The sequence below is a fragment of the Teleopsis dalmanni genome, chromosome X, assembly GCF_002237135.1.
Source record: "Teleopsis dalmanni isolate 2A chromosome X, ASM223713v2, whole genome shotgun sequence".
NCBI lineage: Eukaryota > Metazoa > Arthropoda > Insecta > Diptera > Diopsidae > Teleopsis > Teleopsis dalmanni.
Window position 1 is genome coordinate 45,128,735 of NC_051848.1, and position 24,029 is coordinate 45,152,763.

Genomic DNA, 24,029 nt, shown 5'->3' on the forward strand with positions numbered 1-24,029 from the left:
GAGAGTATAAAATATTACCTACAATATATATCTCAGTTGCAGGGGAACAACATAATATAATATGATAAAAAAGGATATCAATTGAGAATATAGTGTACGCTGCGTCTAATTTGATGTAATTACTTTAAAAAATCTAATTATAAATATTATGGGAATACTTTTAATAGCAGGTCCTTACCTCAGAAGATATTTCGTCCGAAAATGTTATTTGTTGAAATAAGCAGATTAATTTGTCTATAGTCATAATCGAAAAGGTTATATATTATAATTATTTCTTCTATATTATTTATTAATTTGCATTGTAACATAGAGCGATGGATAAGTTATAAATAGAAAGTTATTAATTATGTATAGTTCCTTCTTAGGTATCTTCAAGTGGGTAGATAAATTATTAATTTTTCTTAATTTTCTGTGGCTTAACTTTGTCCAATTTTAATGCACATTAATTGAGTTCATTTTATATTTTTAGGTTGATTAGTTATTTAAGAAATTTTGATATTTTTCATCTTCATTGTTCACTTTGTGTTGCCAGTAATTGATTTCTTAAGTTTGCGAAGGTTTCTTCCAAGACATTAATTTTTTACTCTGACATTTTTGTATGGGGCAAATGCCAAACTTTCTCGAATTACGGTACGAAAAGAAAAACTATTTTGTTGTTTTTCCCAAGATTTTTTAGTGAATTTAATGAAAATTGTTGTTGCGAATAATAAAAGTACGGAAAATATAAACAAAAAGTTCTTTTTCGCAATTACTTCATAAGTTTTTTGATAAATTTTTAAATATTTTTCTTTCTTGCTGTGCTTTTCCCTTAACAAAGTTGGACGATATGAAAACAATGCACACAAACTTAAATACTCTAATAATATTTCTTTTGCGTGTATTTTTTATAAGATTTTGTAATTATTCTTAAAATATCAGTTGTTCGCTAAATTAACTTTAAAGGAGTTGCAAACTAAACTTATTTAAAACTAAACCAATATTAAAGTTAATAGTGGCTTTGCCAAAGCTTTGCATTCCTTACTGGCGCAGTCATTTGAAATTCACCAATTATTATTATTGAGACAAGGGGATAGTGCACTACGACCTTAAAGATCTATTGTGCCCCTTAATCGAATTAAAGTTTTCTCTAAGACCGATTTCTTTAATGAAACACAATATAGAGCCTGTATTTTCTAGTCTTGAATCTTTAGGATCCATGAAATACACTCCAAGGTGTTTCTTCCGCTTGTCCATCAGTACCGAGCACTCGCCAAACACGTGGTATACAGTTTCTCTCTCTTCTGTACAGTATCTGCAGTCTGAGTTCGATTCAATTTCTAACTTTGTTAGATGATTATTTAATCTACTGTAACCGGTCAATAATCCCGTAATAATTCTTAGATTATTTTTTATTAATCTATGCAATCTTTTTATGTTTGAAGTTCCTAAAAGCGTTTTAGATTCACCAAGAGAAAATTCAGAATTTTCTGATTAGTATCTCTTAGAGGTTTTCTGCAGTAGTGAACTACAACAACAAAAATTCTTTTTATATTATTTTTAATTAATTTAAGTTGTGCCTGATCATACATCTGTTTCGATTATTGTGAAATACCCATCATCAGTGCTCTTCGAATTATTACCAATAATTATATATTATTATCACATATTTGTATTGTACAATATGTATATTATATAGTTATTGTAACTGTACACGACAATCTCAACTGATTTGTGGGGTATAAGGTATTTATACAAATTTTTGGCTTAGTTATTAGTATGATAAAAGTTAACTATATATAAAGCTTAGAAGTCTGCTCAAATGCAGTTCTTGAGAACTCGGCAATAAAAACTATTCTAAATAAAATTATATATTAATATATACCAATATATGAATAATAATATAAATATATTGCCACTGTTTTTAAATGGCCACCGTCTTCAAAAATTGAAGACTGGACATATTTTGTAAACAGCCAACCTTCTGAAGGGCACGTAGAATCTTTCACTAGTAATGTAAGCGTCACTCTGGTGAAGTACAAAATTGATAAAAACCCAAGAGACTTAACATTTACATTAGTAAATTCATCCAAGTCTGAGAATGAGCATACTGTTCTATGTGAGCTAATGGTTGAATATCAATCGAGAGGCAGAGAGAAAATATAAAAAGTTGCTGTGCGCTACTTAAACCCTTTAGAACCATCTGTAAGACATGATGTGATATGGCTGAAACCTTATTTCTATGAACAATGGATAAAAATTACTAAAAGCTTAAATCTGTCCGACTCTAAGAATGTGCATGCTATTCCATGTAAGTTGATGGTTAAATATTAGTCTAGAGAGGAAGAAAGATTAAAGTCTTATTTCGAGAAAACAAGAAGGTATCCGGACTAGATTTTAAAGATGGCGTCGTTGTATATCACGCAGCATAGATATGTGGCGTATACATATTTTCATATCTTTTAGTTCTTATTGAACTCTGCTTGGTATATTAAAAGCAGTTGACTTAAACTGATGGTTATGTATCCATGCAGTTGAAAAAAACTTATTAAAACACATACAAACTCGACACTATTATTACTTATGGGGCGAACTAATGAGTTTAATAAGACTAATAAGGGTCTATTGATCTGGTCTGACACATACACACATAATTTAACACTATTATCACTTAGGAGACAAACTAATCGGATGAAAATGTGTTGTGAAGACACTGCAAAATCAGAACTTATTCACAAAAGTAAGGCCTCATAACATCCTATGTCCATTTTAGAATGACTTACACCCTGTTACATTCTCCGAACCAATTGACTTTTTATCGATAATCACTAGAATGCTTATTGATTATTATTTATTGAAAACATATGTGATTAGTACTAAGTTGTTTTTGTCTGTACATAATAACTTAAGTTATAAAGTGCAAACCAAGTCTCGATTTCATTTCTTTCAATGATAAGGGTTATATATAGTAATTCTATTGATTTTTACTATTAAATAACAATTGTCTGCATCTTAGTATTTACATATTGGCATACATTTTCACAATTAATCCACAAATATACAATATTACAATATTAAGTTTAAGCCGAAGTTGATTGCTTCTGTAATTGCTTTCGCTTAAGTCATGGCTCATTAATGCCGTTCTCTGAAATAGTTTCCCTCACTTTAACTTTTGTAAACTTTGTGCATAAACTTTTTATTGAAGCCATTTCAAGGTAGAAATGAATGAGCTACGTCTTTGCTTTTCCTTTTTGTTAATTAATAATCAATCAACAAATGAGAAACTTTGCTAATTTGTGTTTCGAAATAGATGTGGGCTTCATAGACCATTCGCACTAGAGCCATTCCATAGATACCGAAAAAGAAACGCAGACGTTTGCGTATTTATTTATTTACTCTTTCCGTTAATTTTGCTTGTATTAATTTGCATAAATTTCTTCTTCCTATTTTTGCAGATTGCACACACAGTCTTCGCTTGCTCGAAGTGCGAATACCCAACTACGTGATTAAAGGATCAGCAGCACAACTGGAATGTCTTTACGATTTGGACGGCGAGGCATTGTATTCAGTTAAATGGTACAAGGATGGAAATGAATTTTATCGTTACGTACCTCGAGATATGCCCCCAGCTCAAACGTTTCTCCTGCCAGGTGTTTCAGTGGACGTAAGTATTATATGTAAAACAAAATTTCAAGCAGACTTGCACTTAAAATATTAACAAAAAAAAAAAAATAAGTAAGAAAAATGCAAAGTAAATAAAAACTTAAACAAAAATCAAAAATAAAAATAAAAATAAAAATCAAAATAAAAATAAAACTAAAAATGCATAAGAACAGGAATGTTAGTCAGCATAAGAACAAGCATAAGACAAGACCCTTGCAGAGCAGACAAGCAACGTCCGTGTATCTTTAAGCGAAGTGTATGCACACTTCACGTGTGCAGTTCTTTATCAAATTCCATTTAGCAACTTTAGCAAAACTTTCTTACAATAAATTTTTGGAATATCAAAGACGAGTAAGTACCGACTTTAAGGTGGTCATAACGACTACTTTTGTTACTCTACTCTACTCTACTCTACTCTATTCTACTGTACTCAGTTCCTCTATGTAGTCCACATAGACTACATATACCATTGATATACCCTTCGTTGCTTGGAAGCTCCTATACAAGCAGGCTTTGTGCCAGACAAAGCCAGACAAAGTGTGAGTAGGGAAAGCAAAGTGAAAGTGTATCGCTGTTGTCCAAATGTAGTTCAGAGTTAAATAAATTTCAATATGTAAAAATAGTTTCACATTTACAAATGTGCTCGTTTCTTGTATTTTATATACACATAAACTTAAAATGTTTTAAAAATATATTTGATCATTGTTAGAACGCACGCAGAGTGCAATAAATTCAAGTTGTGCTTTTGAACGTGCCGTGCACTTCACGTCGTTTTGTTTGTTCCCAGATTAAGCAGCACCGTTTTGCCACTTAACGTTTTGCATTAGAGCCAAAGGAACTGAGCATGTTTTCGGCTGTCCTTCGATACTTCACAGATAAGCCACACCGAAATGCGGGGTCTGGCAAGCAACACCTTTCCAAAGATATATTGCTCTGTGGTTGGATTTAAGTTTATTGGGCACGCGATTTTAACCGGATGCCATTTAAACATAATCGATATGTGTTTGTTGCTCACTTAGTACCGTACAATTCAATAAAATACTCTATCGAAACTGCAGCTACTCGTAAAGCGTGGTTCAAGATGTAAATCCAAACGATGAAGTTAATATTTTTAAAGAAATTCAAGTATATTTTACCCAAAGAAAACATTAACTCAATAAATATCGAACTCTGGTACTGTAGAGTGAGTCGAGGTATAGTTAAACCTTACCCTTTAAAGGTAAAGTTTAAGTATATTTTACACAAAGAAAACATTAACTCAATAAATATCGAACTCTGGTACTGTAGAGTGAGCCGAGGTATAGTTAAACCTTATCCTTTAAAGATAAAGTTTAACAAGAACTCTATTTCCAACAGAAAAAGGGATAAGTAAGGTTAGCTTTATGCACTAGAGTTCACTTTAGCATAAGTAATGGGCCTCTGTGATACTACCTACAAGTATTAGATATCATCCGCATATCAGACGTTAAGAATCACCTTAATAGGTAAGAGTTAAAAACATCCAGTGTCGGAATTTTTACCCTTGGAGATAGCGAAAATAGAGTAATATTGAGATCGTTTCTAGTATCAAATGTTGAAATGTTTTCCTTTAAAGTAAAGTTTAATAAAAACTCTACTTTGAACAGAAAAGGGAGTGAGTAAGGTTATATGATGTAGTGACAGCGTAATGCACTGAAAATAAGTTAATCAAAAATTATCGGCCATTGGGTATTACGTATTAGATAGAAACCGTGCGTCAGAAGCTACGAAGAAACTTAGAAGATAAAAGTTCCAAAAATCCAGTCGAATATAACTTTGAGAAAACGAAAATAGGGTAATATTGAGGTAGTTTCTAATACCAAGAACTTTATGTTTTAATCAGGTTAATTTCTTGGAGTAACCATATCCTTATTTTAGTTTACAATAAATGCCAGTAATTATAGGTCTTTGAAAAAGTCTATTAGTTTAATAGCCTGTACATATTTTTTCGGAAAACAAATGTTAGGAAGTGAATACTGTCTAATATGAAGAGTAGGCTTACGTTACGTTATTTTTTCATTTCCACTTGCTATATTACTTTTAGAACCAACGTATAAACTGCAGATATATTACATATATTAACTTAGCTGTTATAAATGATAAGTTAAAAAGAGCAACGAATTAGATTCGGAATAATGTACGGATTAATTAACTAATGAATTACTACTAAAGACCACTAATGATTGGCAATATTGGAGGGAAGTGTATGTTCAGCTAAAAAATTTAATTAATTAAATAATAAATTGATTTCTAACGTTTATTTTGACGAAAACAAACACAATATTGTTTTCAGTTGAAAGGTTTTTATCGCATAATAGTTAATCGGTAAAACAAATATTTTCATTATTTTTAATTAATTGAGTTTCTGAGGTTAAGACATTTATTACGCCAATTTAAGGTGTGTTCAGAACTTCACTATTTAATTATAATAGCGATAATTAAGACTTTAGTAGGACTAGAACCAAAATCCTGTTTGCAAAGCATTTATTCTTGAATTTGAGAATATCTGGCATATAGAGCAACCCAAACAACGTAATTAAAATTATATCAATATATTACCTAAAACCCGTTACTGGGGTTCGATCTGACGCAGTATGTCTCTTCTAAGGTGCCTTAGGTTCATTCGCGGTTTCTCCAGTCTTGTACATGGAGTCTAGTTAGTGTCCCTTCAACTTGATCACTTCACGGTCTAACTCTACGCCTTTTTCCTCCAACTATCGTTTCATATACCTGTTTCGCTCGAGCATCTTCTAACATTCTTAAGACATGACCAAGCCAGCGAAGCCAGCAAAGCTTGTGCAGCTCGTGGTTCATTCGGATATGTTAGTCGTTGCCAACTCGTACAGGACCAAAGATTTTAAAAATAACTTTTCTCTAGGAAACTTCCAGTGTTGCTTCGTCATTCTATGATAACGTCCTTGCTTTTGCGATGTCATCAAAAACTACTTATTAATTATTATTATTACTTATTAAACTATCATTTCTTTAAGATTCAAGAAAGTGTGTCAATCTGCAGATGTTCACTCTCAGAGCTCATTGTTTGATAGATATGCATGCAACTAGATTGGAGAGCCGCAATATGGACTTCTCTAGATATGGCAAGGATGAGAGAATGGATCTCTCTTTCTCTCGGCTCTCTTTTAGTATAGAACTTACTTCTCTGGTGGTTCGTTCTTTGAGGAATTGGAAGAGCTGAGTACAGTTGACTTAATAAAATTGTTAAGGTGTGTTATTATTATCTAATAGGTTATTCGATATGAATTAGAGATGTCACGGATGTTCAAGATATCACAAAAGGCCTTAAAATTAAATGTGCCTAAAGATTTTTTGTTAAGGGACTGTCATGGTAATTATGATATATATGTTTATATCGATTCAGAATTATTTTAATAACTGATTATTAATTGATAAAAATCCCACACTAGTATTGATCATGATGTGAGAAGCAGGGAAAACTGTGAGATAATGAAAATCCGACAGGGTTTTTAAATCGTTTTTAACTAACAGTTAATGCTCTAATATTGAACAGCCGATACCTATGAACTGCTTTTTTTTATTGTATATATCTTCTATTTAAATTTTATTCTTTTTCAATTCAAGTTTTCAGTATTGATTGGATATGTCACATATATTTATGTGACATATTGGCATATGACTTTTTAAGCCTTTGGCTTGATACTGTTTATAGTGTATTTGAGAAACATATAATCACCAATTATATTATTCGATTCTTGTCTATTTGCAGTTTGCTGTTACGGTTCCTTAATCCGCATAATTTCTCAAATTACACGTTTCATTAAATTGGAAATCCGAAAACTGAAATGACTTTTTAATTGTAATTAATTAAATTATATATGCTTTGAGGTATTTGTGTTACTGAATTCAATTAATTATTCCTAATTTAAGCTAACAATTTTGACTCTAATATTACTGTGAGCCGGCGAGAATACGACAACGTATTACATGGGTTGGTCCTAATGAATTCGAATATTGCATACGTTTTTCCAATAAATTATTTAGATTTTTAATAACAGCTAAAATGAATTAAAGCCTCAAATTCGACTGTTTTTGTTTGAATAAATGACATACAATATGCAATTTAAAACACATTGTAACTGGGTACATAAATCCAAATATTGTTTGTATGTTTACATACATTGGCTTGTGTGATTTTATTCAGTCCTATAAAAACTGGGGTAATTTAAAATGCTTTAGTGATTCTAAATATTTTTATTTTATGCTTAAAAATTATTAATATGCTTTATGCAAATAAATAACATCCTTACTGAGGGCTTAACGTTAATGCCTTTAATGCAATATATTCAGATTATATTATTTGTTACTCAAACGCTCAACTAAGATTCTAGTTTATAAAGGGTTATCCATTTCGCTGTTTTGATTTGGTAGCACTATTAGCACTATTTTAGTAACATATATCAAACAGAAATTTTAACATCATATGTTTGGGTTTCAGTACAAGATTTGCCATTGTACAATATAGATCGTCTAACAGTCACTGAACGTGTTACAGCTTTGAAAAACCATTACGAAATAACATAGTGATAGTTTTCATATCGAAGTTTTCTCAGTGATAAGGCTAAATTTTAGTTTGATGCATATGTAAACAAATTGTCACATTTTAGGAAGTGAAAATAAATTACTTCAGAAAGACCGTTCTATATACAAAAAGTCATTGGATGTAGACTTCTACTTCTTTAAAAACGTATAAGATGGGACACAAGCCCTTTGACAACATCAATTTTTCTTGACTTGAAACTGAAGGTATGGATGTGATAGATATGTGGTTTCATTCGAACTGGTACCACAAGCCACAAGTCCCATTTCGGAAATTCCCCGGACGTGTAATATCACGTTGCGTTGACATGAATAGTCCATCTAACCCCTAATATCATACGATTTGTTGCCATTGACATCATTCAAATGACCCTTATCTGACTCTAACAAGAAAAAAAAAATATATTAATCATATTATGACCATCCAAAGTACCTCAGAAGGATTTAGTACTATACCATATACCATAATGCTAAAAAGCTGTGCTTATGTAAATTCATTATATGAGAATGCCAGCATATATATTCTATCGCATATAAGTTGTATAGTTCATAGAACAATACCAACGCCATTGATCTGGGTGCACTATATTAGACAACTTTTTTATCCTTTCATTATTTATTTCGATTCAGCTTTATGCGATTATATTATAAATCTTTTGCCTTTTCTAAAAGAAACTCAAACGAAGGTTTCTTGAACAGTTTTTCCATCAACACCAACCATACTTAACTGGGTGCTCTACATTTAAGTCAATTTAACTTCTAATAAATACTTTACTAATCAATTGCTCTAACTGAAGGAAACAATAACTAATGATTTCACAGTTTTTATATTGGGGTCACTCATGTCGATTTGAATGCCATATATTAGAAAATTTTTTAATTATTTAACCTTTTAAAGTGGCTTAACGTCGTATGAATTTTTTTCTATTTTATTCTGTTCTATTTATTTATTATATTTATTCTATTCTTATCTATTGATGGAAATAGAAAACGTTTGTAGATTAATATCAACTATACCGATCTGGGTCTATTATATTAGGAATATTTTTCATGCTTTACCTTTTTAAATTGATTCAACTTCATGCGAATACCTCCACTGGAGTGAACTAAAATTAAGGATTATACAGTTTTAGAATCAATATTCACTATATTGATCTGTGTAATAATAACTAAGGTATAGTTTTTATCTCTATTACTCCTTTAATATTAGCGATTTTTAGTTAATATATTATGGAGCCATTTTCTGCTGTAAAATATTTATTTAAAAATGCATAGTTTAGTTATTCTGGGAGTGAAGTAATATCTTGATCTATTTAATTAAATACTTGCATTATTTATTGATCATCTCTGTCCAACATTTATCTAATATTCTCCTAATTTTGACAAATTGGTCAAGGCTGCCACTTTGCTCCCAGACATATACTTCTCAGATATTGGGGTTCCACTTATAATTGGTAATTAACTGGTAATTAAACAAAAATATCTTAGCTTTGCCAAACAAAATTGGGCAGACGAATCCACTTTTCAGATCTCCAGATTGAACTGGAGAAAATTAGAGAAAATATGTACTAGTTAACTGCTTTAATGAAAACGCAACCTGCTCAGTACCACGTTATCAGTGTTGACGGGTCACTTCGTAATAATTATATATGCTATTAAATTGGGTCTATCTCATAAAGATTTTGTCGAAGTTGTGGCTCTGAGAATGAGACGGAAACCGTGCGCCACCTCATGTATCAGTTAAAATATCAGTTGCATAGCTCAATCTTCGCTTTTCTTACCGTCCTTACCGAGATGTCATTTTGCAATATTAGGGATTTTGTCAAGTTTATAGAACTGTTATGTTGGTTCACCTTTACCTTAAAAAGAGTCATATCTTGCGCTGAAATCTAGTCGGCGTACGTACAAAATCTTATTCCGTGGTACTACAGTGAGCCATTATATGAGCATAAATGGAATTAGGACACAACACCGCCATTCCAAGCTAACCTATCCTTAATAGACTTGAGGTCAACTAGTTTGAACTATTTCTCGATATTTGCTAATGTCACACTTATCTTAGGTGACGTATATGTGCATAGGAACCTTAATTTTAATGCTTTCCTAATATAATTAGCTGATATTAAGAAGATTTTTTTTATATTAATAAAAATATTGTTGAAAGAAACCATTCACTTTTTTGATTGGTTTGCTGGTTGGTTGCAGTGGCAGGCTATTAAATAACTTCCATGTACCCCAATTAGTGATTTTTCCTTGATTTTCTACCATATTCCTCGCAAGAATCCCTAATATAAAAGAACAGAGACTTAAACCGTCACGTCGAATTTAGATAATTTAATAGGTCTCTCGTCTTCACCGATGAGCAATCTGTTAAACTGTTCTTTTTTAATTACTTTAATTTATTAATAGCATTCAATAAAACTTGTGTTTATAACTTTCAATACTTTTACAATTGGAAGCACCCTGTATCGAAATTAAAATAGAATTTTTGCTTTAATACTGCAAACGCGTAGAGTTTGCGTATGAACCAATAAAGCATTCATGTTTTATGTAAATCATATATTCACAAAGAAAATGCATGAGCTGAGGGAGTACATTATTGCGATGTTATTTCCATAAAATCCACCCGAAAACATTTCAGCCCTACCCGCAGCTACAAAAACAGCAATGCAAATAGCAAACAATTGCAATCAATAAAATTGTGTAAAAAGAGTCTCCGCTGCAAGGCAACGACCAACGACCAACGACCAATAAGTTGTAAGCCAAAAAACGGGGCCAGCGCAATTTGAGCACCAAAGCGATTTAATGCGCTTGAGGGGAACTGGCGTTGGACTTTCGATCAGGACTTAAAGTGCTGTATTATCGACACTTGCGTTAAGTGAAACTTACATTCTATCTGTCAGCTTTAAAAAATTATAGTGCACACTTGAAAGCGATACAGTTTTTCCAGTTGCAAAATCCAAAAAGTAAATAAACTGATTGGTAGTGCACTGGATATAAACTGAATACAGAGTACAACGTACTGACTAGTGAGTACTGAGTACTGAGTTTTTTTTGGGAACGAAGTTTTGCTGCAATGCATCTACTAAGTGCCATTGCAAGTGTGCTATGCAAATGCTCTTCTTACTTAATTCTTTAATATTTATTATATGAATTTATTCACATTTTTTTTTTTTTTTCGTTTTGTTGATTTTGACAGTTGCATAATTCAAGTGATGCCATTGTGACTCTAAGGAATGTCAATTTACAAACAGCGGGTCGTTTTCGATGTGAAGTTTCTGGCGAGGCACCATCATTCCAAACCGTAACAGAACACAGTGATATGATCGTCGTATGTAAGTATACAAATATTTTATTATTGTTCGCTCTCATTATTGCGAATATCTTATCTGGAAAATATTTTATGAAAAACATGCACTTCTGCCACATAAAAATTTTATTGTTAAAACGTACACAGGAGCATTGCATAGAGATGTGATGCGATGTGATATGTTGTGATGTGATGTGTAAAATATGATAAACTTTTTGCATTAAAATTTTACTGATTATTTGATATAAGCACTTAAGTAGCAAGATTTAGATAAACTATAATCAAAATAGTTTGTGTATAAGTTTAGTATATCAATAAATGCATGGAATAGATAAGTTACCCACGCCACGCTTGATTACTCCAATGAAATTTCGGCTATCGGCTGCAGACTCTTTGAAAATCAAATATATAGCTGAGCTCTTTTTACTCTCACTTTTAATGAATATGAGAGTCACACGACTTCGTTTTTTTAAATAAATAGCATAAATAAGCGATCTCAACTGGTATGCTATAGCGCAATAGATCTAATACTCTGACCATATACAATGACTTCTAATAATATTAATAAAAATGCTTTCTGCTTTCACTGAGACTCGTTTAATGTAAACTAGTTTCAGAATATGTGTAGATTTATTGCAATTGAATTTGGAAATAAAACTGGTTTAATTCATTAAGCGATTTTTAAACATAGAGAGTGTAGAGTTTTTCTTTTTGCATGGAAGTCAGTCTCCAAACTTTTTCCAAACAAGTATTGTATATATAAACTTTCAACAAACAAATTTTTTTAATAAAGTAGTTAATTCTCAAAAACATCTAATAGATTTTAAGTAGATGTCTCACAACTTTGAACCTTCTTCCCTAGTGGCCCTATGCTCCACTAGGAGAGAAGAATAGCAGTAAGTAAGCAAGTAAGTAATTTAAAATAAAACCTCATTGTGAAATTATCCATAAGATTTCATCATCAGTTAAAAATGATACGTGACAAAAATTCTGCTATATGCTTGATCAACAAAGAGCCTATAGCCGAGAGTTAAATATTCACTATAGAATTAAGGATAGAAAGAAAAGTTCAAAACGCTTAATATTAAGCTAGCTTAATTCACTTAAACTATATAACAAAGAATAAATTACTCCATAGTTCCTGTCTCTCTAACCTCTTAGCAATAATTTCGTATGCCTTTTTAAAGAGTTTAATCGAATTTTACTGTCGGTATAAGAAGTAGAAATTAAGAAAGAATTTTCTTTGATATGACTTGAATGCTTCCTTCAGTACTAAACTTTCTTCTTAAAAAACGGAGAGACTTCTTTAAAAAAAAGCGATAGACTTGACTTCCTTTAGACTTTTTCATAGACCGTTGTTGTTAAAACTTCTTCCTAGAAAACGGAAAGACTTATTTTCCTTTAGGCTATCTCCTCAGACCCTTGTAGCTAAAACTTGTTTCTAATAAACGGAGAAATTTATTATCCATTAAGATTCCTCTTAGATTCTTGTAGTTAAAACTTTTTCCTACTAAACGGAAGGACTTATCATCACTTAGGCTATCTCATAGACCATTCTTGTTAAAACTTCTTCCTAACAAATGGAAGCACTTATATTTCTTTAGACCACCTTAAATTTTTTTGTTGCTGCAACGTTTTTCTCAAAAATGGAGGGGCTTGTCGTTCTTCACACTTCAGTTTTTAACTATCCCTGAAAATTGATATTTTGTGGATTCTTTATATATTTTTCTTTAAGATTCGTTCTCAAACTTCTTTCTCTTCGATTGTAGATTTCAAAAACTTTTTTTTTACACTATTTTCTCTTTTTATCAAATTTTTTTTCAATTTCAATTTCTTTGAAATTTAAGTTCTTATATATGCAGAAGATATTAGTTAATAGTTAAGTATTCTACAAAAGAATACAACTTTAAGATCCTAAATAAATGTGAACTACATAATTTAATTATAAAATGGCTTGATTTAATAATTTGACAAAGTTCGCTGACGCACTTTATGGTCCAATTGTAGTTTATTGTCTATATAAGTAAAAAATAGTTTATCTGATATTATTGATGATTTAAGATATTATTGCAACTGCATTGATTTATTGATATATTGTTAAGACAAATTGCATTCGCATTCCAGTATCTATGAAATAATGTGCAACAGCATCAACTCCACTAGCAGACATTTGACATTTTATGACTGATATTGACGTCATCAATAAAAGGCAAAGACATTTTTATTGAAGTTCGATTGCTCGTGGCAGTAAATTTACATGCTCTGTACATAAATTCATACTTTTACAACAATAAAAAGTAAATAAACTGTAGAACATGAGTACCCCCCGAGTATGTAGAACTGAACAAGCATTTTCAGATTCGGATTGTCGCTGATGAAGCAAATTTGATTGTTCTACAATGAAACTTCAAAAAAAAAAAAAAAACAAAAAAAAAGCTATTCGTATTCCCCACCGAAATAATTATAATTTAAAAAAATTTTTACAACAACATTACAACATTCCTGCACTACTCCGGGTTTATTGACTACTTGGGGAACTGAACTTCCGCAATGATTTTGTGAATGTTTACTCTTTGTGTGATATTAAAAACCCTTCAATTTGATTACCTGGTTGGTCCTTTCAATATTGCATTAGTTCTCGTATCCAACGGCATCCGCCAGTAATGCAGGCGTCTTTCTAGAACTATTGCTTCCTTTCCGCTTCCCAAAATGGTTAATATTTGCTTTGTTGCGCTTTCTATTTAAGTTACTTTCGCTCCTCTCCGTATTTGTTGCTTCATTTCGGGTCCAATTTCGAGTACAATTCCTATAGTTTCTTTGGCTTCGAACGAGTGTTCCTGCATTCCTCGTATGCGGGTCGTTGGAAAATTTTCTGTTATAACTCAAAATCGTTGCTTTGATTAATTTTACAACAGTTTTAAGGCAACAAATTGAATTTTTTTCTGCATATTCCTCTATTTTTCTTTATTTTTTGGAATTTTTTTGATTTTTTTTGATTTTTTTGGAGTCGAAAACAGTGTAAATACAACGCGAATACATGCGAACAAAAATAAATATTTTATTCACAGTTTTTACGAATTCATACAGTTTTTATTGTAGTTGCCGTGCTGAGTTGAGTTGAAATGGCCATCTTTTGTTTTATAGAAAAATTATATATTGCGGTTTCCATTGTGCGAATAAATGTGTGCCATTTCCACAACTGCCATGCAAGCTGATGCTCAAGCTGGCGCTCTGTTTGCATTTAAAACTTTTGCACCTAGAATAAAAAGTTGATTGAAATGCTTCAATCAAAAACCCAGAAACAATGCGCGCACAAACAAATGTAGCCAGTCCAGTGTTTTTCCGGTAATTTTTATTATAGAAACATCACACATGTTGCTGCTGAGCACCACCAACAGACCAACAGACCACCAGACCACCAGACCACCAATTTGATAACTGCTGCCACATAACGGCAATTGCAAAACTTGACCCAGCAAGAAACTTAATCGATGCCTACAAAAACAATAATATATATACATAAATAAATTATTTCAACAAAGATATTAATCTCACAATCCAACAAATTATGTACGACTTAAATATATATTCAATTATTTCCTAAAATCACTGATGATAAGTACTTGGCAATACTCGGAAGAGTCTTCTATGTGGTCAGCTAAATTTTAATAAATTAATTAAATTTTTGTTGCTGTTGTTTCATTACTGTTCGCACCCTTCCACTTTCCAGTGTCACATTCAACAAAAAACAAATTAACGTTAAATATAATAATATTTACTCATGTGAGTATATGATACTGTATAATATATATTGAACATGGTCCAAATTCTAATTCAGCACTAATTATATGCTAAATATCAATAGAAATATTATTTAAAGCATTATATATTTAGTTTAAAGTGTGTCAATATATCTCTTAATTGGTTCTAAACCTTTCTATGAACTTACACTGAAATAAGATTATCAGGAAATTGAAAGAGAAAAAATTTGCAAAGTAAAACACTTTTGCTCAGTAGGATCGATTCAAGAGCTATATCTATAAAGTTACTTTACAAATCACTGGTGTGCTTTTCAACATTGAGGTCTGTCATTTATGTCAAATGAATTTTGAAAGGTCTTCAGACAAAAGTTTCATCACTTAGATGGTATTAGTGTGCTATCTAACATACATAATATAACAACAAGCTCTAAATAGTGTTAAACTCTAAAATCTAAATATAAAAATTTAAATATCAACGCTATAAATAATAGATCTATTTAGATTATGGTGCTTTTAGGCCTTTGATAATTGTCTATTCATAATATGGGTCGTTAAAACCAATACAGGATTTAAACAAGAAACTGTATAAAATATTCAGTGTGTAATATGTTTAGTGTTTAATATGTTCATCGTTTAATATATTCAGGGTTTAACACGTTCAGCGTTTAACACGTTCGGGATTAACCACATTTAGCGTTCAATGCGTTTTGCGTTTAACACTTTCAAAATTTAATATGTTCAGTGTTACTACGTTCAGTGTTTAATACGTTTAGTATTTAAGATATTAAGCATTTAACACGCTCAGCATTTAATACGTTCAGTGTTTAACACGTTTAGCATTTAATATGTTTAGCATTTAGTATGTTTTGCATTTAGTACGGTCAGCGCTTAATACGTTTAACGTGTTTAGCCTTTAACACGTTCAGTTTTTAATACGTTTAGCGTTTATTATACTCTGCCTTTAATACGTTTAACATTTAATACGTTTAACGTTTAACACGTTTATTGTTTAATACGTTCAGCATTTAATAGGTTTAGCATTTAGTACGGCCAGCGCTTAAACGTTTAACATGTTTAGCTTTTAACACGTTCAGTTTAATACGTTTAACATTTAATACGTTTAACGTTTAATACGTTTATTGTTTAATACGTTCAGCATTTAATACGTTTAGTCTAATTGGTAAAAATTTCTCTGAACGAATTTTTTTCAGTGCTGAATATTCAATACGATTATTTCATTAGTTACTATTAACGATCGAAAGATCATTGCATCTACAAAAAATTATTGTAAGTTATGTAATTTGGTCTAAAGCTATGATTGGCTCTCACTTTTTCTTTGCTTTCGTAGCGCTAAATTAAAGATATGGATTTAGATGGTATGGCTGGTTATAAGTTCTTACTCGTTCTTATCTGCTTTGATTCTAAAACTTTGCTTTGATATAAGTTCTTACTCTTTCTAATCTGCTTTGATTTTAACGTGTCATTAAGTCTTTAACAGGAAGGCCTGAAATAAGTCCTTACTCTATCTAATCTGCTTTATTTTATATTCCAACTCATTGCAAAGATTACAATATTCCCTGCCAGGTAGTTTTCTATATAAATGCATGGTCCTTATGTCCTGAACCTGTACAAACCTACACTATTCCGAAGTCCATATTTTTTTTTGGCATTTTTATTTTTTTTGTAGAAATTTTGTGTTTCCGCTGTTTCATTGCTTCTGTCGCTTAACCATTTTAACATATCAAACAAATATTTACGCCGACACCAATTCACCCAATTCCAGTTCACCCAAAAATGCACAAACTGTTTTATTGTTCTGCACTTTCAATCAAACTGCTTCAGCTTTTTTTTGGTGAATGGTCCTCTATGGATTCAAAAGCAAAACTTCATAAAAGAGGGTAATATTGCCAACAAAAAATTGACATTAATTGTAATAATAAAACAATTAACAAAGCACATATGCGATATGGATTGAGTTGAAATTCACAGGACTCAGTTTTCGAGAAGGAACAAAGGGTAACTCCACACGTGAACAAGGACGAATCGCAGTCTTTTTGATTCACGGACTTTTATATCGAAAGACAAAAATCAAAGTTGAACTCCTAAAGCAAGAAAACAAATTCCGATATGCCATTTTCAGAAAAGTCAATGGAGAAGAAAAATCAAAGGATTTTTATTTGATGGCAATGGATTCAAAATCCATTTAATATTTTTTTAGAGTTTTGTGTAGTTTTTTGTGTTAACTAAGCAAGGAAAAATTTTATTTTTATGACTTTATGAACTTATGGAATATACGAATGAAAAGAAATAATGATAATAACCGGTCTATACCGGTTGGTTGTGATAATGATTTGGCACCTGAACGCCAAATTATATTATTTTTTCTAAAAAATGGCACAATAATAGCCATTTTTGTTATTGGGGACGTAGAAATGAATTGAGTATAAATTGAAGAAGAAAAATATGTACACAATATTACCCTTAATTCATATTTTCCTTAAGCCTGGCACAATTTTTATTTACGAACAACCAGTGACCTATTCGAAAACATTATTTCATAGCGACAAATTGCTTAATGTGCGTATAAACGTTCACAAAGGATACAAACGCTTGAGCAGAGTATGCATGTATTTCAAGGCTCCAGTCGCTTTGAACAAACAGAGTCTACTCCAGAGTCTATTGCATTTCTGCAATATGCATTTTCTAGCTCAGCATATTGAGTTTCCTTTTTTAATTTCGCAAAACTTTGAGCAATTTCCATCTTCTGGACTTTGTGCCGGATTTTTGTTCGACTGCAGATACAAGTTGAAGTATTAGGACACTTGGAAACGTGTTCGTCACAGCTTTGGCTTTTCAATTTGAGCTTCTCTTCCATTTGTTTGTCCTTTCAATCGCGTTTAAAACGAAAACTTTTAAACGCATTATGGAGGACAAATTCTAGAGAGGCGAGTGCACAGACAGAAACAAATAAGCGACACAAGATACTGAAACAATAAATGAAATTATTTAAAATTTGATGAAAGTTCCGTAGCAAAACTTTCTTTGCATATTTTTCTTTTCCAATTTATATTCATTGTGTTTAAGTTTTAATTGTCCCAAATCCGTACTAAAAGAAACGTTTTATTAATTTGTTCTGCTTTTTCCATTACAGCCCTGCCAGATCAAGGGCCTCCAAAAATTAGCGGTGGTCGTCCGCGTTATCAAATTGGCGATTGGGTTCGTATCAATTGTACTGCCGGTCGTTCCAAGCCCGCCGTGCAACTGTCATGGTTTGTTAATGGAGAACCCGCCGAGCCAAACACCCTTCGCAAATATGACACAATGGTGTCGGGCCGAGAGGGCTTGGAGACGTCCATATTGGGTCTGCAATTTCGGGTAGAGCAACATCATTTTCGCAATGGTGACATGAAACTTAAGGTGAGCATTGACGCTATTTAAATAATGGAAAGAAATTTCTAATAAAGTTATGGTTACAAAATAATTTGAAATAATTTGTATTTAATATAGTTCAGTCAGTTAGTTAGTTAGATCTTCGTTTAGATGTTTGTAATAAACATATAAACATATAATAATTTTGTATTTAGTATAAATTAAGAACTTACGGTGATGACTGATATAATCGTCTGTTGATTTATAATTATAATTATAAATACTAATAATATAATTATAATATAATTTATTATAATTATTTTATTAGCATATAGTATTGTATTAATAGTAAATATAATGCAGAAGTCGTTTTCTAAAATAAAGAAACTAGTTTCAGCTTTATTTCAAAGCAAACAATATATTTAGGTAACTTAGTATAACATAATATGACTAAAAATAATTATAATACAATGAAGATAAAAGAGACTAATGATATTAATAATAATAACAATAATAACAATAATAACAACAATGTGTAGGTAGCAAAAATACTGGCAAAAACATACCTGTATACAAGCACAGATAAAGTTGAAGGCCGGAACTGAGTTATCGCAGGTTATAGAATTTAAATAAATAAAGAGTTCTTATACGAAAAATGAAAAATATAGAAATTAAACGATAAGTAAACTTCAAGAACAAACAGGAAAATGGAGAAAAAGTAATTAGCACGAGAAAAGAAAAAACTACTCGTAATTGTAGGGATTAGGCAACACAAATGAATCAAAAGGAATCATTTTGTGTAACAATGGACCTATAAAACTGAAGAATTAAATGAATATAGAAAAAATAAAATAAAAAAATAATGAAATAGATAGGACAGTAATAGAGAGAAAGATAAAAAGAATAAATCAAAACGAAAAACCGAATTCAAAAAAAAGAAAAAGAGTATAGAAATATATGCAATCAGAAACTGTTGATGATAAGAGACAATACAAACAAACAAACAAAAGAAGAATACAGTATAGGGGTTAAGGACGGATTGTAAGTAAACAAGAGGCGGTTAAAATGGAATATATATTATAAGGAACAGATATAAAGAACATCAGAAGAAGAAGACGAAGACTAAGAAGAAGTAAATATAAAATATAAAGAAGAAGATATAAAGAAGTAGATGCAGAACAAACAAAGAAGATCAAAAACAAAATATAAAAAAAAGAAATTGAAATATAAAAAATATAAAGCAATAGGTAATACAAAATAAACATAAGGAATAAAGAAAGTGAAAACGAAAGGAAGGAAAGGAAAGATAATGGAAAAATATAGAATTGAAAACTACAAATAATAAGAAACAATACAAGCAAACGATGAATCATAATGTAGATATAATTATAATTCAGCACAAAGAACGATTTATATACATAATTGCAATTTTAGGAAGGCAAAAGAAGAAGAAAAAGCAAGTTAGGCGAAAGTGAACGTAAAAGAATGCAAAAGAAATAAAGAAAAAAAGCGAAAAACAGAACTAACAGCTATGAATTTAAAAACTGTGGTTAACAGGGCCATACTAATAAAACGAAGAATGACTTGTAAACTCAAAAAAAAAAAAATGCAAAAGAAAAGAATATATAAAAAAAAATGCAGAAGAAAAGAAATTGCAAAGTAAATAGAAAGCGTATAAAAAATAGAAGAAAAAATAAAAATAATGAGATAACTGAGTGAAAAGAAAACATATTAAAACGATATGTAATCAAAAATTTTGAATAAGAATTTAGAGACTTTAGCATCAATAGTTCAGAGTATCGAACCAGTGAACACGGATTACAGCACTGGTTATGATCCATATTTACTGGTATAAATAACATTGAGGAAATGGGTTCTGGCGGATAATTGAAAGAATTTAAATAAAAAATAAGCAGAGAGTTTTAAAAGAGAAAGAAAGAAAAGTGGACGGTGGTGAAAGAAAAAGAAAGCGTAAAAAGAGATTGAAAACAATGAAGAGTGTTAAAAGAGAAAAAAATAAATAAATATCGTATATATAGGCTAAAAAAGAAAGATAAAGATAGATAAAAATAATTTGTAATGGATATATGTAGAAGAAAGTGATAAAATATGATATAATATATGATAGAAATTGAGAAAAATTAAACAAATAAATATTTGTATGGGTAAATAAAGCTTCAGATATGTATTAATTGTAGAATAAAAAGAGAAAAATTTTATGTAAGAGAAAAATAAATTTATAGAAGATATAGAATTATTATTGCATATGATTGCATATAGAAAAACATAAATAGAATATTATATGGTAATACAATATGTAGATTTATAAATGATTAATCACTAGAATTTTATTAAAAAACTTTATATACTGAAATTATTTTTGTAAAAAATTCACTTACATATATAATTAATATATAAAGAATGTTTGATAAAAAATAAAGCGTTTCTTAAATTTAAAACACTTACAAAAAAAAATTTTACGCCAAGGAAACGTACTAAGAAATGACCTATAAATTTTACGTAACGTTCCCAGAGAAAATCTTATACAATACATATGTTTTTTGTTTTTGGAAGTAAATAAATATCCAATAATTCTTATTGGATAAAAGAGTTCTATTGAGCGACCACCCCTATTCGATTGATATATTTTGAAAATTAGCTTAATAGATAATTTTTTTGGAAAAACTTATTTCCTTTTGATCAGTCAACTGGAGGTGAAAATCTGGTACTACGGGCGTCAGTGCCTGGAGCTTTGGCTGTCTTGACTTCTTTTCATTAAAGAAAAAATAGAGTACACGTGTAGAATGATTGTATTCATTTACAATCATTTGATGTGGATTTGCATTTTCCAACTGATGCTATGATCCAAAGATCAGTAGACGAGTTAGACAGGCCTCGCTCCTCAGCAAGTAGAAGTTATGCCCAACACACATAACTTCAACTGTTAGCAGTGAAGTTGCTTGGAGTTCCAAGAGCGTCCATTGCCACAGTGTGCCGATGCAAATGTGAAGAACAGTGTGGTGTTGAGGCAGGTATCCCCTTCCAATTCCTGACATTCATGAGCAGTCAACCCATTTAAATAGATAAAAGTTTATGGACGATGTGTGTTCCATCAATAGAGTATTCACTACTTATGAATAAATAGTAAACAAATAGAGATCGGAATTTTTTTTTTAGTATCTAAAAAAGAAATAAATTTAACACACATATATATATAATTGAGAGGTTTCGAAAGGTAGTGAACTACCACAACGAATATTTAAATCTAATAAATAATTCTAAGACCACTAAGGATGGATATTTGGCAATATTCGAAACAGCTGTATGGTCAGCCAAAAATTTAATTAATTAAAATAAGATTGTAGTGTGTATATAACAAAAAAATAAATTTTCGTTGTAGTTTACTACTTTTCGAATCCTCTGTAATAAATACTACAGTTTTTATTTAAGTAAAAATAATCGCTATTGTCATGTTAAAGTCAAAATCAAAATTTTTATATTAGGACGAAGGACCTAACAGTCGAGTTCCTTATTCCTAGTTGACTTTAAAATTAATTTTTATCTCACAAATAAATAAAAATTTTATATGTATAATTATTATATTTTATTAATATTAAAAATATAATTATATTTAAAACTAAATAAATAAAAATAAATATTTTTTTCCTTTTGAAAATAGTGTGTCGCCTCCTTATCAACATTTTATTGGCGAAGCAACGAAGAGTCCGTAGAAGGTGATCGGCCACAAAAGGCACCAGTGCTCGAATCACGTGAAACAGTTTATGCTAGCAATTCCCGTGCCGATCCCGTTCAAGGTATGTCATTCCGGGAAATATTTGTTACCAAAATCTTATCGTTTTTCATTCAACCAAATGCAGCAGCCAGCAAAACGGATTCAGTCATTGTTGCAAATGCACCCAGCTTCATTGTATTGTTGTTGGCGGCAACAATTGCTACCGGCTGCCTAGAGCAGTTGCATTTATGGCAACAATTGTTGGTTCAACAACTTTTAAGAAAACGTGTACAAGATATTAAAAAACTACGACAACAACGACAAAAACAGCAACAACATGAACAACAGCAACAGCAGCAACAACAACAACAACTCTCTGCTGAGCAGGAAAAACATGAAACGGAAAAAAATCTACGAGATGAAAATGAAAATCATGGAAGAAATGAGCAACAGGAACATCATTTTGAGAATCAACAAGAACAAGAACAAAAAATTGTACAAATTAAAATGAATAAAAAAAATGATGGAAAAAGCGCTTGCTTTGAGAAAGAAATGCTTTTCGATTTTAATGAGGAAATGCCAAGTTTGTCAATGTCATCTCTGTCGTTCAACACAGCTTCCGATTTTCCGACTACAGCAACAGAAATGAGTTCGCTAAAACTGTTCGCTGCAAGGTAGCTTCATTAAACTGGAAGGAATAACCTCACAGAAAACACAAAATAATCAACAAAAAAAAAATGAAAAAAAAAGAAAAATTAAATAAATGAAAAAAAAAACAAAGAAAATTATAATTCTCATATCAAAATGAAGAAATAAAATTTTATTGCATTTAGCAAAATTTTTTTTTTTTCTTTATTTTGCCAAATATGAACACAATTTAATATATTTAATTAAATTTAAAATTTTATTTGAAATTAAAATTCTTATTAAAGAATATCACACTTCGACTATTTTGTTATGTGCAAAAATTTATATTTGAATAAATTAAATAATTTTTGGCTATATGTGAACAAAAATATATATCTATGCATTATAGTTACCGATATATATTAATGCAGTTTGCAATTACAAATCAAAAGCAAAAATTTATTTTTAAATTATTTTTAAATATTCAACTTCGCTTTATATTTTCTACTAGAATTATATAAAATAATATGCAAAATATAAAACAAATAATTCCAACACACATGTTAACGTAATTAAGTTTAACACATAATAATATATTGTCATAATAATAATATGAAATATTTTTTATATAAAATTTTAAAGCATTTACTAACTTCATAATTTTTAAAAATTTAATTAAATTAAAATTATTTATTACAATGTTTCTATTTTGTGGAGGGTACTATGCATTTATGAGTACACACACCTATCTCATATATACTTTTTTTTGTAATATAATCACAAACTTTTTTTAGTACCTAATCTACAGATTATTTAACTTCAATCCTTTCCACAACTTTTTATACCATAGGCAGTGCGTTTGTGATTTATTAAATTTTATCTGTATATTGAACTTATATATTCTATTTTTGTTAATTTTATATCTTCAGATTTTTATATCATAAAATATTACAATAAAGAGGATTGCTTACAAAAACCTTACGTTCTTCCAAGAATA

At 30.5% G+C, this 24,029-nt stretch overlaps 1 protein-coding gene across 2 annotated transcripts in view; it reads left to right on the forward strand.

Moving 5' to 3' along the window:
• The window catches only part of LOC119661829, a 205,993-nt gene extending 182,867 nt beyond the window's left edge, over positions 1-23,126 (forward strand). The window contains exons 3-7 of one of the 2 annotated variants that reach the window (XM_038071331.1): positions 3,432-3,640; positions 11,432-11,567; positions 18,455-18,720; positions 22,352-22,487; positions 22,551-23,126. In XM_038071331.1, the coding sequence (XP_037927259.1) occupies positions 3,432-3,640; positions 11,432-11,567; positions 18,455-18,720; positions 22,352-22,487; positions 22,551-23,083 (1,280 nt within the window). In that variant the 3' untranslated portion in view covers positions 23,084-23,126. Of the gene's footprint in view, positions 1-3,431; positions 3,641-11,431; positions 11,568-18,454; positions 18,721-22,351 lie in introns of both variants that reach the window. The other variant, XM_038071330.1, reaches the window with a different exon arrangement.
• Positions 23,127-24,029: the final 903 nt, after the last annotated feature.